Here is a 15,150-nt window from a genome sequence, read left to right on the forward strand (position 1 = left end):
CTTTCCCAAAAGACTTCTTATCAGCATGCATTTCCTGAGAAATTCCATCATGGAACAAATATTTGAGTGAGGTACCCTAACTTAAAAGGCAAGGAAACCTTCAGGTAATCAGAATTTATTAATTTTTATGGTCAATTTTTAGAATTCGGAATACTTCTGATTCAATGGGGAAAGTGGGAAGGATAATGCATTAAGGCTTCCACCCATTGTGGAAAGTCTTCATTCTTACCCTTGATTAGTATAACATATTGATTCTAGAGAAAACTTTCTTTGATGATGTAGGGTCTTGCAATGCCCCAGGGTTATAATATATATGATTTTATTGTTATAATCAATACTTTAAATTTATTTGAAAAATTTTCCTAGTTCTGGTCACTAGGAATGGAGTAGCAATTTTTGTTCTTATGATGCTTACTTTTTCTGGCATTTAAATCACTCTGTTATATCACTGTGTTTTCTTGTAAAATGTTTTGACTAAAGAAAGGAGTCTGGAACATATATTTGGTTATTCGATGGTTTTATTAATCGCCTTTTGATTAACTGAGATTTTGCTTAATGATGGCTGCTTTGTAAATTTTCTGTAGATTGTAAAGGTGATGATAATGGCTATGATAATAATGACCCCCTCAGTGAAATTGTTCTTTCTGAGAAAGTGTTGTGTTTTCTCTGTAAGTTGATAACAATTGGCTTAACAGCCCGGACCCATCCTTGTGTTTGCTATGGGCACACATAGCAACAGTATTGTGTCAGTTCTATTATAGTTTTCATGAGAATTACAGTTTGCTTATGATCGTCTAATGATAATAATTAAATAGTTGCTTTGACAGATTTGACTTCTCAAAGTGATAGTTCAAGGAGGGAGGGGTTAAAGAAAGATTATTTTAAGCATGTTAGCTCTCTTTGTCTCCATAAGAAAGTTGACCATTGTCTCTCTCTCTCTGAGCTTGGAGGTTATATAACAACATCGTCAACTTGCATTTGTATAAATCTTCACAGTCTTCAATATTGCTTTGTGTATATTTTTCATTAGCTCCCTATAGAGAATCATTATAGTAGGCAGGGCAGGTATTAGCATCTCCACCTTACAGAAGAGGAAACTGAAGCTCAGAAAGATCTCTGTCAAGGTCTCGCTGGCAATTTGGTGAAGAGCTGGGGCCAGAACCTAAGTGTCTGCCAAGCAGGAGATGGTTGTTTTCAGGCACTGGCCACCTCTCTGTTGCAGAGCCAGCAAAGCCTGTTCTGGATGGTTACACAGCTCTGGGAGCATTGTTAAATAGTAAGAAATAACCTTAGCTCTGCAGTTGGATACTGAGATTGGGCAAAGACTGGAAAACTTTATTTTAAAGCAAAAATGCAGGCATTATTTTTGCTACTAAACAAAATCCCATTTAAAATACTACCTTTTTTTCTCATTAAAAAATAAATTAGGGGGCTTCCCTGGTGGCGCAGTGGTTGAGGGTCTGCCTGCCAATGCAGGGGACGCGGGTTCGGGCCCTGGTCTGGGAAGATCCCACGTGCCGCGGAGCAACTGGGCCCGTGAGCCACAACTACTGAGCCTGCGCGTCTGGAGCCTGTGCTCCGCAACAAGAGAGGCCGCCATAGTGAGAGGCCCGCGCACAGCGATGAAGAGTGGCCCCCGCTTGCCGCAACTAGAGAAAGCCCTCACACAGAAACGAAGACCCAACACAGCCAAAAATAAACATAATAAATAAACATTTTAAATAAATAAATAAATAAATAAATAAATAAATAAATAAATTAGGAGAAAATACAGAAGAATACAAAGAAGAATGCAAAAATGATGATTCCCATCACTAAAAACTTAACGTTTAACATTAAAGTGTTTATCCTTTCCATGCACATATGCACAATTTTTAATAAGACAATATGACGCTATAAATAGTGCTTAACAATCTGCTTTTTCTGCTTAACAGTATATTACAAAGATTTCTAGAAGTTGTTAAATAATGTTCTTTTGAAGAAAAATAACAAAATTTATCCTTTTATTATAAAATTAATTTGTGTTCATTGTATAAAATTCAAACAATACAGAAATCTAGCCTCCAGAGGTAACTATTATTTACAGTTTACTGCATATTATTCTGCACTTTTTTATGAGGCCTGAATTTTACTGGTTGCATCAGCAGATTAGAGTACCTTCTTTCAAAAAGCTTTGCACTGATGGAGAGGAGAGCATCATTTATCTTTAAAAAGTACATATTTACCTATTAGTGCCAATATAACAAATAATGTATAAATACCAAGTATATCATTTATCCAGTCTTTTGGGACATTCACAAAGAATTCTACTCCAGAAAGCACCAATACCCAGGAATCCTCATACATGTCGAATCATCTTTGGCTATCTTCAAATAATTAAGTGGTGTGGATGCTCTGAGCTGTGTAATACACAACTGTCTTTGTTTAAAGATGATGCTTTAAAGTCTCTGAACTCTGCCAGCCTTGCCAGCTGAATTCCTCAGTTCAGTTATCAATTTTATCCAGAAGTAGTTCACTGCTTGGGTGACATAATACAGTCCATTATGAATCACAACATAGTTGTGATGATAATTAAATGAGAATATAGAAGTTAGATTGCTTTGTACGCCACACACTGGTAAACAAATATTTGTTGCTAAATGATTTAAGGGATTTACATGTTAGTAAAGTACATGAATGGCATTAGTAGATCGCAGAATCTTATGCTTAATTCAGAAAGGTAAAATTAAGTTGCAATTAATAGAGGACCAGGGGGTACATATTCCCTTAGGGGTAATAATAATGCCTGACACATAGCAGGAATTAAATATGTGTTGAATGGATGAAAGAACTCAACTGAAAAAAAAAAATGGACCAAGAATATGCACTTCTTTTTAAAAATTAATTAATTAATTAATTTATTTATTTATTTTTGGCTGTGTTGGGTCTTCGTTGCTGCACGTGGACTTTCTCTAGTTGCGGTTAGCGGGGGCTACTCTTCATTGCCGTGAGCAGGCTTCTCATTGTCGTGGCTTCTCTTGTTGCCGAGCATGGGCTATAGGTGCTCAGGCTTCAGTAGTTGTGGCACGTGGGCTCAGTAGTTGTGGCTTGCGGGCTCTAGAGCTCAAGCTCAGTAGTTGTGGCGCACAGGCTTAGTTGCTCTGCGGCATGTGGGATCTTCCCGGGCCAGGGCTCGAACCTGTGTCCCCTGCATTGGCAGGCGGATTCTTAACCACTGCGCCACCAGGGAAGCCTGAGAATATAAACTTCTAATTCACAAAGAAGAAATCCAAATAACTAATAAACACATGAGAGTTTGTACAACTTCATTAGTAAATGCAAATCAAAAGCCATAGTGCAAAGAAATTTGTCTCATCAAACTGGGGAAAAAAAACCCCTAAAATCTGACAATATTAAGGGTCGGTCAAGGTGTGGGGGAAATAATATACCTGTATAGAGCTCACAGAATGTAAAATGATACACAACCTTGGGCAGCAATTTGTCTGGCTCTCATAAACTGAAACTAGAATTAGCAGTTCCACTTCTGGATGTAGACATAAGGGCCACTCTTGTACAAGTGTCTAAGGATGCAAAGGATTTTTATTGCAGCACTGCTCAGAATAGCAAAAAAAAACTGGAAAGAACCAATCTTTCATTAATAGCAAGAGGAAGGACGAATAGAAAAAAGGAACAAAATATGATACATATATGTTACAATGTTAACAAACGATATTATAAAATGAAATGGCTCTATGTATATTAGCATAGATCATTTTCAAAACATAATTTTGAGTGAAAAAGCAAGTTGCAGAATTATACACAGGGGAAGATACTGCTTTACACACTTAAACAGCATGTCCCAAACTATGCATTGGTTATGGATGCTTATGTAAGTATGTAAAAGGGTGGAATGGGCTGGAAGGATACACATCAAACTTGCAGTAGTGGTTGCTTCTGGGTAGAGGGTAGAGGGAAGACAAGGTTGGAACTGGGAAGTGGCAGCTTGATAAAAGGGCTTTAACTTTAGTTATAAAGTTTTATTGTTTTTCACATGCCATCAAAGGTGGGGAAGCAAATTTGACAAAAGATAAAAGTTAACGTAAATTCCTGGTGGTAGAAGTATGGATAATATAATTTTTATACTGTTTTGCATTTTGAAATGGGGGTCACTATGCATATCCACTAAGTCATTAATTTACATCATACAATATTCAGAAAATACAGTATACTCCTTTCTACGCTTATTGCCCAGTCTCATCCATGTTTTGCCTTCTTCAGAGGCAGGAAATCACTGTTACCACTTTCTTGTTGCATCTTTTTCTCTCTCTGCGCACACAAACACACATGAATATATATATATATATATATTTTTTTTTTTTCCTATGTATGGTAATATACTGTATCTTTAAGAACTTTTAATACCTGTTCATCTAGAAGTATTTTGTTATTTTTAATGACTATATAGTATTTCATCCTGTCTTTTTGGAAGGAATAAATGTGGAGGAAGAAAGTGAGAGGGAGGGAGGAAGGGAGATCAGGACTCCGTTGCAGAAGAAAGGGTAATAATTCAGTAGACAATGGTGAAATCTTGAAGGTTCTAGAACAAGAATATGATAGTATATGCTCCTTAAGAAGATTAATTTGGGAGTACTTTGCAGGATGAATTGGAGGGTGGGTGAGGCTGGGGATGAATAAATCAGGTAACAGACTTAGTCAAAGATAAGAGGTAACAAGCACCTAACAAACCTTAGTGATAATTAAATGAAAAAGTGGGAGTGTAGGCGGAGCAATTGCAAAACAGGGTATGTTAAGACTCGACAGAGTGACTGGGTGGGAAGGAAAGAGTTAAAGATAATGAACTCCAAGTTTTCAGTGAATTAAGTACATGAAAAACAATGATTCTACAACCAGAAATAGCCAAGTCAGGAAGAAGAGCTGGTTTGACAGGGAAAGAAGTGAAAGTCCATTTTCGGACACACTGGACACAGGGCTCTGAAGTGGCTGCTTCAGAAAGTAAATGAAAGGAGCTTGGCTAATAGGAGGTATTCAAAATGTTTGCAGTGAATTAATGAGTGAAATATAGTATAGGAGCCAAGGAAGGTGGTCAGGGCTGCTTATGTGAAGTTGGGAGACACCTGCCTCGAAGTGAAGGTAGAACTTTATGGAAGAAAATGGGTGAAAGTACGATCCTGTTTGTTTCTCAGCAGCGCAGGATGTTGAATGTGGGACTGTGCATATTACTAATTTCTATGTAATATGTGGTCCTACTACTATAAATGGAAGGACACAGCGGGAAAAATTGCTGGGGCAGAGTGCTGGGGCACTCTGGCGCTTTGGCAGTCTAGAACTTACTACTAATTGATGAAAAAGTGAGCTCCATATCCATGCCACCTTTCTAGTGGCTGCAGGATCATCAGCTTCAAGTGTCCTTACAGTCCTGACTCGCTGCACCAGGGTTTTATGGGTTGGGAGAAAGTGATAAACAGAGGAAGTGGGGAAGGAGACTTTAAAAAAGAGGTTGGAGTAGTAGCAAATCAGAGATGATTTGGATTCATTTCCTCATCATTTCCAGCCCTGCTCCCTTTGACCTACATTAATTCATTTACTCATTCATTCTTTCCACAAACATAATTGGGTACTTGCTAGGTTCAATGCACTGTTCTTAAAGCTAAGGATATATATGAATGAAACACAATACAAAAAGTAGCCCTTCTCTTAAAGTGGTCAGTCTAGTGAAATTACAGGACAATCCTTTCTGGTATTTTTCCTAGGGCTAATGGTGGATTCAGAATTTCTACACAGTAAGGGCTTAGGGCAGCCATCTGGTAGGCACTAGGAACTTATTTTAAAGCTATATTTATTTACCAAATCAACTGTTTTTTTGTTTTTTTTTAAAGTTTATTATTTGGGGGTGGCTTGGGCTCCTCAAGGATATCACTGGAAGTTAATACCCCCAAGGCCACCCTTTTGCTTAAGTCAATGTTTTAAGACATGCTTTTTGAGTTTATATCATTGCATTGTAAATAATTGACTGAATCCAAAAAGCACACTTCTGTGGAGAAACCCGCACTGATAGGAATGAAGCAGGGACAAACAAGTGTCATTTGGGGCCATTGGTGACTGAGTTCCTATATCACGCCTTTTCTGAGCAGTGCAGGAAAGAGCTTGAGCTTTGCAACCTGTTTGTGCATACCAGCGTGGTCATATGACCCTGGGCAAATCCTTTATCCTCTCTGAGCTTCATATCTTCCCCTGTGAAATGGAGAAGATAAAGCCATGCTTCAGATTCTTATGTGAATTAAATATGCTAACCTGATGTAATGCCTGACCTGTAGCAGGCTCTCCATAGACATTTCTTACCTTTGTCTCTTTGTTTCTGTGGTCTCAAAGTGAGTAACAGAGGCTGAAAGAGGTGGACTGATGCAGAGAATGGGCAACACGTAGAAGTTCTTTCTCACTTGCCTGTTCTCATCCTGCCTAAATCTGTCATACTCAGGTGGGAAGGACTCATGAACACTTCCCAGAGTTGTTCTTCCCAAAGCAATCAGAAATATTTCACTTCAAGTCTGAAGAACTGTTTAGAATTTGGACAGATTCGGATGATGCACAGACTAGGCACACCTGATCCACTTAGAAAGAAGCTGACATTTTCCGACCTCTCGACTGCCTCTTCTAAATCCTTCACTACACCCTTTTCTTTTTCCACTCTCTTCCCACTGGAGCTGGTCTTGGGCATCTGCTGACCTGCCAATTGCTGCTCCACATTCATCAAATAATATGGCACCTACCGTTCAGATGTCCCTTTCCTACTGGTCTCACTGTCATTCTGGGCAGCCTCCACAGCTATGAAATAGGATGCATCCGAGACGTCTGGGTCCCTAACTTCACAAGTTCTTTTCTTCCCTTTGCTTCAGCCTCTCCACCGTGGTCACCTGAGTCCTTGACTCCAAGGTGCTTCACCTCCACCATTGTAACCTCTAGTACAGCATCTTATTTCCTGAACACAGCTTCCTCTGTTTCCAGCTCTTACTCTCTTTCTCACTAAACCTGTTCTTCAACCTTATTGAGATATTTGTCCCCTTGATCTTCAACTTTCTAATAAATCCTTCCTTCCTATCATCCCGTCCCTCCTTCAGCTTAAGGTCTGTGATTTTTTATTTAGATGAGTCTCTCCTTACCTCCTCTGCCCCCTTGTCCCTCCACCCCAACTGCTGACCCCAATCTCAGATCATTCCAGGTATCTGCCTTTTGGGCTTTTTCCTACCTGAACTACTAGGCATGGTGAGAGATCACAGCACCGTGTACACTGTTGCATCAGTTGGGACCCAGGGATACCCGTAATCCTTCCACAGATTCCTACCCCAGCTCTTTTCTGTTGCCTCACCCAATTGGAAAACTGGACATGGCCCCACTTGGAATCCTCCAGGGACTCCTCATCCTTGTTAAGGTAACAGAGCATCCAATGCAGGTAGTGAATCAACCCCTGCCTTCCTCTCCACCTCTTTTCTTGTCATTTACTCACAGAACCGTATTCTTCATGATTTGATCTGCTGTGGTTTCCTGAAGGCACCCTGCTCTCTCACATGTTTGTTTTTCTGTACTTGCTGCTGCTTCTACCTAGCATGTTGCTCCACGTTGTGGTATGCTGGACAGGTACCTGCTCTTTGTCCAAGATCTCTCCAGCCTTGCCTTTTCAGGAAGCTTTATCTCAAGCTCACTGCAGGGGATTTGGTACATCTCCCCTTGGGTCCCACAGCACCCCTGGCCTGCCATCTCTGTGTGCTGGATAGCAGCTGTTTGACCCTCCAGATCCCTTTTCACCCTGTATTGGCTTAAAACGACAGAGATTTATCGTCTCAGTTCTAGAAGCCAGAAGTACCACATCAAGAAACTGGTGAGGCCATGCTCCCTCTGCAGGCACGAGGGAAGAATCTGTTCCACGCCTCTCTTCTAGCTTCTGGCAGCGCAGGTATTCCTTGGTTTGTGGATGCACCACTCAAGTCCTCCATCTCCACATAGTGTTTTCTTTGTGTATCCCCACAGTCTTCCCTCTGTGTCCAAATTTCCCTTTTTTCAGCTATCAAATTTTTCTCATAATAAACACTATTAAAATAATAATTTTAATATATTAATATTTCACTAATTTTGAAGCAAAGAAAAAATAATCTTTGAAATTGAAGACGTGACTGACAATTATTTACACTTATTTTAGTTTCTTTTATGGGTCCCCAACCTTTTATTCACTGTGGTGCTCTTGTCTTGTTCCCCAATACTAGTTGCGAGCTCTTTAGGGCCATAATCATATTTGGGCTTCTTTCTGACAGCATCTGGCAGAGAACTTTGTACATAGTATTTATTTCTTGAATTGGACATAGACATTCATTTCTTGGAATGTATATGTTTCATTTTAATTTCATTTTCTAATTATTCATTGCTAACATACAGAAATAAAATGAACTCTTTTTACATTGACTTTTTGTCATGTGACCTTGCTAAGTTCACTTATTTGTTCTAATATTTTTCTATAGATTTTTAAGTGTTGTTTACATATACTATCATTTTATCTGAAAATATAGTTTCACTTTTTTCCAATATAGACCCTCATTCTTTCTTTCTTCCTTTCCTTCTTCCCTTCTTCCTTCTTTCCTTCCTTCCTTCCTTCCCTCCTTGTCCTTCCCCTCCTCCTCCCCCTCCCCCTCCTCCTCCTCCCCCTCCCCCTCCTCCTCCTCCCCCTCCCCCTCCTCCTCCTCCTCCTCCTGCCTTGAAGCCTTTCTTGACCATTATTTTAGCTTTCCCACTACTGTATTCAGAAATACAGATATGACTGGGGTCGTGCACCAAGGGCCAATAGCATAGAGTAATGTTTCTTTTTTTTTTTTTTTTTTTTTAACATTTCATGAACATATTTATTTATTGATTGATTGATTGATTGATTGATTGATTGCCGTGTTGGGTCTTCGTTTCTGTGCGTGGGCTTTCTCTAGTTGCGGCAAGCGGGGGCCACTCTTCATCGCGGTGCGCGGGCCTCTCACTGTCGCGGCCTCTCTCGTTGCGGAGCACAGGCTCCAGACGCGCAGGCTCAGTAGTTGTGGCTCACGGGCCCAGTTGCTCCGCGGCATGTGGGATCTTCCCAGACCGGGGCTCGAACCCGTGTCCCCTGCATTGGCAGGCAGATTCTCAACCACTGCGCCACCAGGGAAGCCCAGAGTAATGTTTCTTTAAGTGTGATACAGGAACTGAAACAGAATTACTTAATGGTGTTTGATAAAATTGTAGATTCCTGTGGCCCATGTCATTCCTCATTCATACTCTGAGGGCAGGGCCCTGGAATCTGCATTTTAAACAAGCTTCACAGGTATCATTCATACTAAATTTAGAAAACCTCTGCCTCATAATTAATTATGTTTGTATGTGTGGGTTTGTGTGTGTGTGGGTGCACAGCATATCTTTCTGCTATTTGATATGAAAAAGATAAAAACTAAGGCTCAGTGAGGTTAAAAAGCTCACTTGAGTTCATACAACAAATAAGTGGTAGAGGCAGGTTTCAAACCCAAGTCAGAGCCTGACTGCTTCCTGGGCATTCATAGTTTATGTTCCAAGTTAATTTTGCCTGAATTGTTCATAAGATTTTCTCAATCGTTTGCTTTGTTTTAGCTTTGTGAAGTTTTTTTACAGCCTCACATAAGGGAGAAATTTTTTTTTTAACTTTTTTTTTTTTTAATTTATTTTTATTTATTTATTTATGGCTGTGTTGGGTCTTTGTTTCTATGCGAGGGCTTTCTCCAGTTGCGGCGAGTGGGGGCCACTCTTCATTGCCGTGCGCGGGCCTCTCACTATCGCGGCCTCTCTTGTTGCGGAGCACGGGCTCCAGACGCACAGGCTCAGTAGTTGTGGCACACAGGCCTAGTTGCTCCGCGGCATGTGGGATCTTCCCAGACCAGGGCTCGAACCCTTGTCCCCTGCATTAGCAGGCAGATTCTCAACCACTGCGCCACCAGAGAAGCCTCAGGGAGAAATTTTTATGATTCATTTAAAAATGAAATCTGAAACTTACTTTCTAAAAGCAGTTGTTTCCTTTTGATTTGCAAATTTTTATTCAAAGATTCATGTTTGAAAACCAGCAAAGCAATGAATTCTCTAAAAGAAGAATTTTTTGGTTCTTTTCAGATGTCTTGTTAACAATCCTATGAGACCAAAAGAGTTGAAAAGTATATGAAAAGAATCAACAATTACTATTAAAAATCCTTTCTCAAACTACAAATTTTACCTTTAATACATGAAAAAAATTTTAACGCAAAAATTAAAAATAAAATATTAGCAGCTAGGATTCAATACATATGAAAAGAACTTACCATAGTCAAGAGCAGTTTATTCCATAACTATTAAAATAATTTATTAAAGTAGCTCATCATGTTAATAGGGAAAATTAAAAGGAAAAGGATTATTTCTATAAAAGGAAGAGAGCCTTAATAAAAATCAACATTTATTCCAATATCTAATTTTTAAAAATTGGTAAAATATGAATAAATGGAGATTTCTGTAACATGAATCAAACATCTCTCTTAAGCCAACAGTCAGCAATATGCATAAGAATGAAACTCTAAAACATTCTCATAAAGCCAAGAACCACACTAGGTATCTCTTAAGACAGTTTTGATATCAAGATATCAAGACTGTTACTTGTGGGACTTCCCTGGTGGTCCAGTGGTTAAGACTCCGTGCTTCCACTGCAGGGGGCACGGTTTTGATCCCTGGTTAGGGAACTAAGATCCTGCATGCTGCGTGGGCAAAAAAAAAGAAAAAAAGATTGTTACTTGTTACGTTCTGGAATTTTTAGTCAAGGTAACTAGACATCAAAGCTAAATACCTCATGAAAAAGAGGAAAGAATAATTTGTGTAAATACTATGATTGCATTACTGAAAACAGAAATTATTTAACAGAAAAACTATTAGAAATAATTTTTGTAAAGCTCAGTTAAGTTGGCTGGTTTCAAAATAAATAAATAAATAAAATATTTTTATGATATAGCAAAAGCAATGAGTTAAAAATCAAGGGAAAACTATCTTAACTATCTTAATAGAAACAAAAATACAAAACATCTAGAAATTAATAAAAACGTAGGATCTATATGTAGAAACTTTTTCAAAAACATAAAGGAAAATAATTTCCCAACTTATTTTATAATTTTAATGCAAACTCCATCAAAATCTTTATGGTCGGCAAGGCAAATTTAGAATGATGACATTTCAAACCAGTAGGGAAAGGATGGGCTATTGGTTATTGATTTAGTGCTATTTATAGTATTGACTAGTCATTTAGAAAATATAGAGTTGAATCCCTACCTCACACCTTACACCAAAATAAATTTGATAGATTAAAATCTAAATGTGAAAAAGGAAACCATAAAAGCAGTGGAGAAAATGTGTTGATAAATAATTATACGGTCTGGTGTGGAATTTTGAGTATCTTTATTTTTCTATTTATATTTTCTGTTTTCTTTTTTCCTAGAGTGAATATGTATTAAAAAGTGATTGTGTGTTATAAAAAAAAGTATTTTCCTATGTAGAGCACCTTAGGCCAACAAGAAATTATGGGACAAGGGAAGTGATTCTTTTTTTCTTCAGGTCCAAGCAAAGCCCAGGTTTGGTTCATTCTGACATATTGGATAATATTAGTTGTCCTTGTTTAATCTTTTTTACTCACGTAGTTTTTTCTATGTTGTGGTGGATGAAATAATCATATATTCTCCTTTTCCTAATCATAAGGCACGGGTTCTCCCAGAAGGGGTGGTGATTGATGACAATAGGAAGCCAGCATGCTATAAATATAACCAGAATATCCATGCTGTTGCTGAAAAGGAGTCAATGAAACACTTCTCTTCTTAAAGTGGTTGTCTCTTTAAAACTTACTTTAATTACATTTTAAAATATGTGCACACTTTTATTAACAGACATTACAAAAATTCTCTGTTTACTATTTATTGACTACTGGCTGCTAGTTGTTTTCATTACTTGTATGACTACTAGGGTGAAATAAAGAGCATTATTTATGGCTATCCTCACTGGAAGATGTAATGTTTTAAGGAATGAAGTGTGCTTTTTACATTTTCCCACATCAAATGATTTTTTTCTTTTTCTTTTTTTGGTTTTTGCTTTTCTATTTTATTCATAACAAAGGGCAAGTTTCCCTCCAAAACCCAGAGATCGGTGGTAGAAAAATAACAAAGGAAAAATCCCCAATCTGTATAATAAAAACCTGGGAGTGCAGGTTAGGGGGTGTGTGTTGTGGTGGAGGGGAGGGATGGATGGATAACCAGCCACAGAGGATTCGGTGGAGGTTTGGTACCTGCTGAAGTTGTCCAGCACCCCAGTCGTCCTCTCAGCATGTTGGCCTTCTTTGGGTCTTCATCAGCAGGACCATAGCCAGTGACATTCAGTACAAGAGCTGGTGTTCTTGGAGCCCGTGAACAGATACTGGGTTTTTGTTTTGTCGACTGGAGAAAACACACAACTTAAAAGTTGAGAATTATATTTTATTCGGGGACATTACTGAGGACTATAGTCCGGGAAGGCAACCTCTCAGATAACTCTGAGGGACTGATCCAAAGAGGTAAGGGAAGAACAAGAATATATAGGAGTTTTTGCTGGGAAAAAGAAAAAAAAATCATGTAGTCGAACATCAAAAGATGACTGCTAATCACAAAAAAACAGACTTCTCAAGTTAATGATTTTAGTGCTTTTCTTTGTATGGGAAGATGCAAGAGTCTGGGCTCATTGAAATCATTCCTTTGATATGCATCTTAACTATCTAGGGCCAGTGTCCTGTTTTCTCCATCCTGAATTCCCCCCAGGGCGCACCTACCCTGGCGACTGCAGTGGCTGATGGCTGGATAGCGGGCAACATTCATCTGTTGTTTACTGGAATGGCAGGCAACATTCTTTGTTTACTGAAACAGCAACATTTTAAAAAACCCACAGTGTCCTTTTGTTTTTCTGCTGACACCTAGCACTTTATTAGTGGGGAGCCTTGGTCTGGGAGAGGGGAGGCTGGGATGGATACCTAGCACCCATCTAGGCCCATTTTCCTGGACATCAGGTGTTATCTCCATGCACCTCCATGTTTGGAGGAAACACCCTTAGAGATGAAATCCCCAGAGGGCAGCGCTGTGACTGCCAAGCAGCAGGGGTTGCATGAGCATCCTGGGCACAGCTGGGCCCTCGGGATGACAGGGCTTCAACGTTGGGCTCCATGTCCCTGGTTGGAAAGCAGTGGCTGTACCCGTGCACAGGCACATTGTTGGGGCGCACCAGGGACTTCTCCAAGTTCCAGGCCACGTCACGGCAGCACACTGAAGGCCAGGTGAAGTACTTGGGGCCAGTCATGGGTGCAGGGACGTTGTCATTGGACGCCGGCAGAGCCTCAGGAAAGAAGGCAAGAGCGAGTGTGCCCACGTGCCATTCATGTTGCCTGAAGCTGGGCTGGAACCTGCTGCCAGGACAGATTTGGAGTTCAGGATCACTTTGTTCTTGGCGTTTTCCTGACGCCTGAAGTGGTTGCCCGGGAAGCTGTGCGCTATGTATATCAGAATAATTTAGGGGGACTTGTTGAAATGTGGATCAGTTGTATCTTTATTCACTCCAAAATTTGAATACCACTTGAGACCCTTTTTTTTTTCCGGAATGCCTGTAGAAATTCACAGTTGATTGCACCCATTTTGGTATTTTATTTTACTGCCTTTCATTGTTACTTAATTGTTGGATGTGCCTGTGAGGTCCCTATAGTTTTGTTCCACACCTACATTGCCTAAATATTTCAAAGCTGGAGTAAATCCAAATTAAAAAAAAAAAAAAGGGTGCTACACCTCTGAATTTTAAAAAATACACAAAACCCTTGAATTTAAAAAAATACACAAAAACCTGACTAGTGATAATTAAGTGCTCGGATCATGACTGTATTCTATTAAAAAATAATTCCTACATATAACTGGAAATAAGATTGTTATTTCAGCCTTAGAAGAATGGTAGAGTGAAACTTTTGATTACATATGTAAGTATATAAAAAGTCTTCCTACTAACAAGACTTTTTTTCTCCTCACCTATTAAGCTAACCATGAAGAAAATTATCATCAATACACGGCGCTCTTTTGTAAACATTCCCAATGTGATTGTACCAGATATTGAAAAGGAAATAAGAAGGATGGAAAATGGAGCATGCAGGTAAATGCATGCTTTTTTCTATGTGTTTTTTTTTTTTTTTTTCTGGCTGCATTGGGTCTTCGTTGCTGTGCGCAGGCTTTCTCTAGTTGCAGCGAGCGGGGGCTACTCTTCGTTGTGGTGCATGGGCTTTTTCATTGTGGTGGCTTCTCTTTGTGTGGAGCACAGGCTCTAGGTGCGCGGGCTTCAGTAGTTGTGGCACACAGGCTCAGTAGGTGTGGCGCACAGGCTTAGCTGCTCTGCGGCATGTGGGATCTTCCTGGACCAGGGATCGAACCTGTGTCCCCTTCATTGGCAGGTGGATTCTTAACCACTGCACCACCAAGGAAGTCCCTATGTATTTTTAATGCCAGCCAAAGTTCTTCAATTTAACTAAGCTTAATTTCAGTTTAACTTTTAATTTGAAACCTTGAACTTTGTACTTTATTTAATTTAGTGAATTTATTTATTCTTTAGGACAGTATAACTTATCTAACAAATGAACATAGATATTATTGTGGTGATTCTTTAGATGCACCTTTGCCAAATATTTCCTTAGTCACTGGCAAGACCTTTCCGCATGGGACATTTCTCATCTAAAGGGATAACATTACCATAGAGAAATGTGAAAAAAAAATACAAAGTGTGAAATGCTAACGTGTTTTAAAAGTGTAATTTAAAGTGGTTGCCCTATAAATGAATAGAATTTGTATAAATGTGGTTGAATTTACTTTTAGTGGAAGGAAATGTTATTACAGGTTCAGAAAACTGTATAATATGACCTGAAGTACAGATATCATACTTTCTATTTGATAAATATTAACTAATCAAGGCATCAAACAATACAAATATGGAAGACCTAGAAAGTAGTTTCTTAATTACACGTATTTTACTGGACTGTGCATAAACTCTATCTAATTCTGTGTATTCTGAACAGTTCTCAGCTCACTCTTATTAAAAACTGTTGTCTGTGTTCAT

At 39.1% G+C, this 15,150-nt stretch overlaps 1 protein-coding gene across 2 annotated transcripts in view; it reads left to right on the forward strand.

Annotated features, from left to right (window-relative positions):
- Window positions 1–15,150, forward strand: part of CNGA1 (cyclic nucleotide gated channel subunit alpha 1) — a 54,796-nt gene that overhangs the window by 25,314 nt on the left and 14,332 nt on the right. Inside the window, exon 3 of one of the 2 annotated variants that reach the window (XM_082462471.1) lies at window positions 14,084–14,196. In XM_082462471.1, the coding sequence (XP_082318597.1) occupies window positions 14,090–14,196 (107 nt within the window). In that variant the 5' untranslated portion in view covers window positions 14,084–14,089. Of the gene's footprint in view, window positions 1–9,678; window positions 14,197–15,150 lie in introns of those variants that run through there. The other variant, XM_082462472.1, reaches the window with a different exon arrangement.

This window comes from Balaenoptera physalus, assembly GCF_965194825.1.
Source record: "Balaenoptera physalus genome assembly, chromosome: 5".
NCBI classification, from domain to species: Eukaryota; Metazoa; Chordata; class Mammalia; order Artiodactyla; family Balaenopteridae; genus Balaenoptera; species Balaenoptera physalus.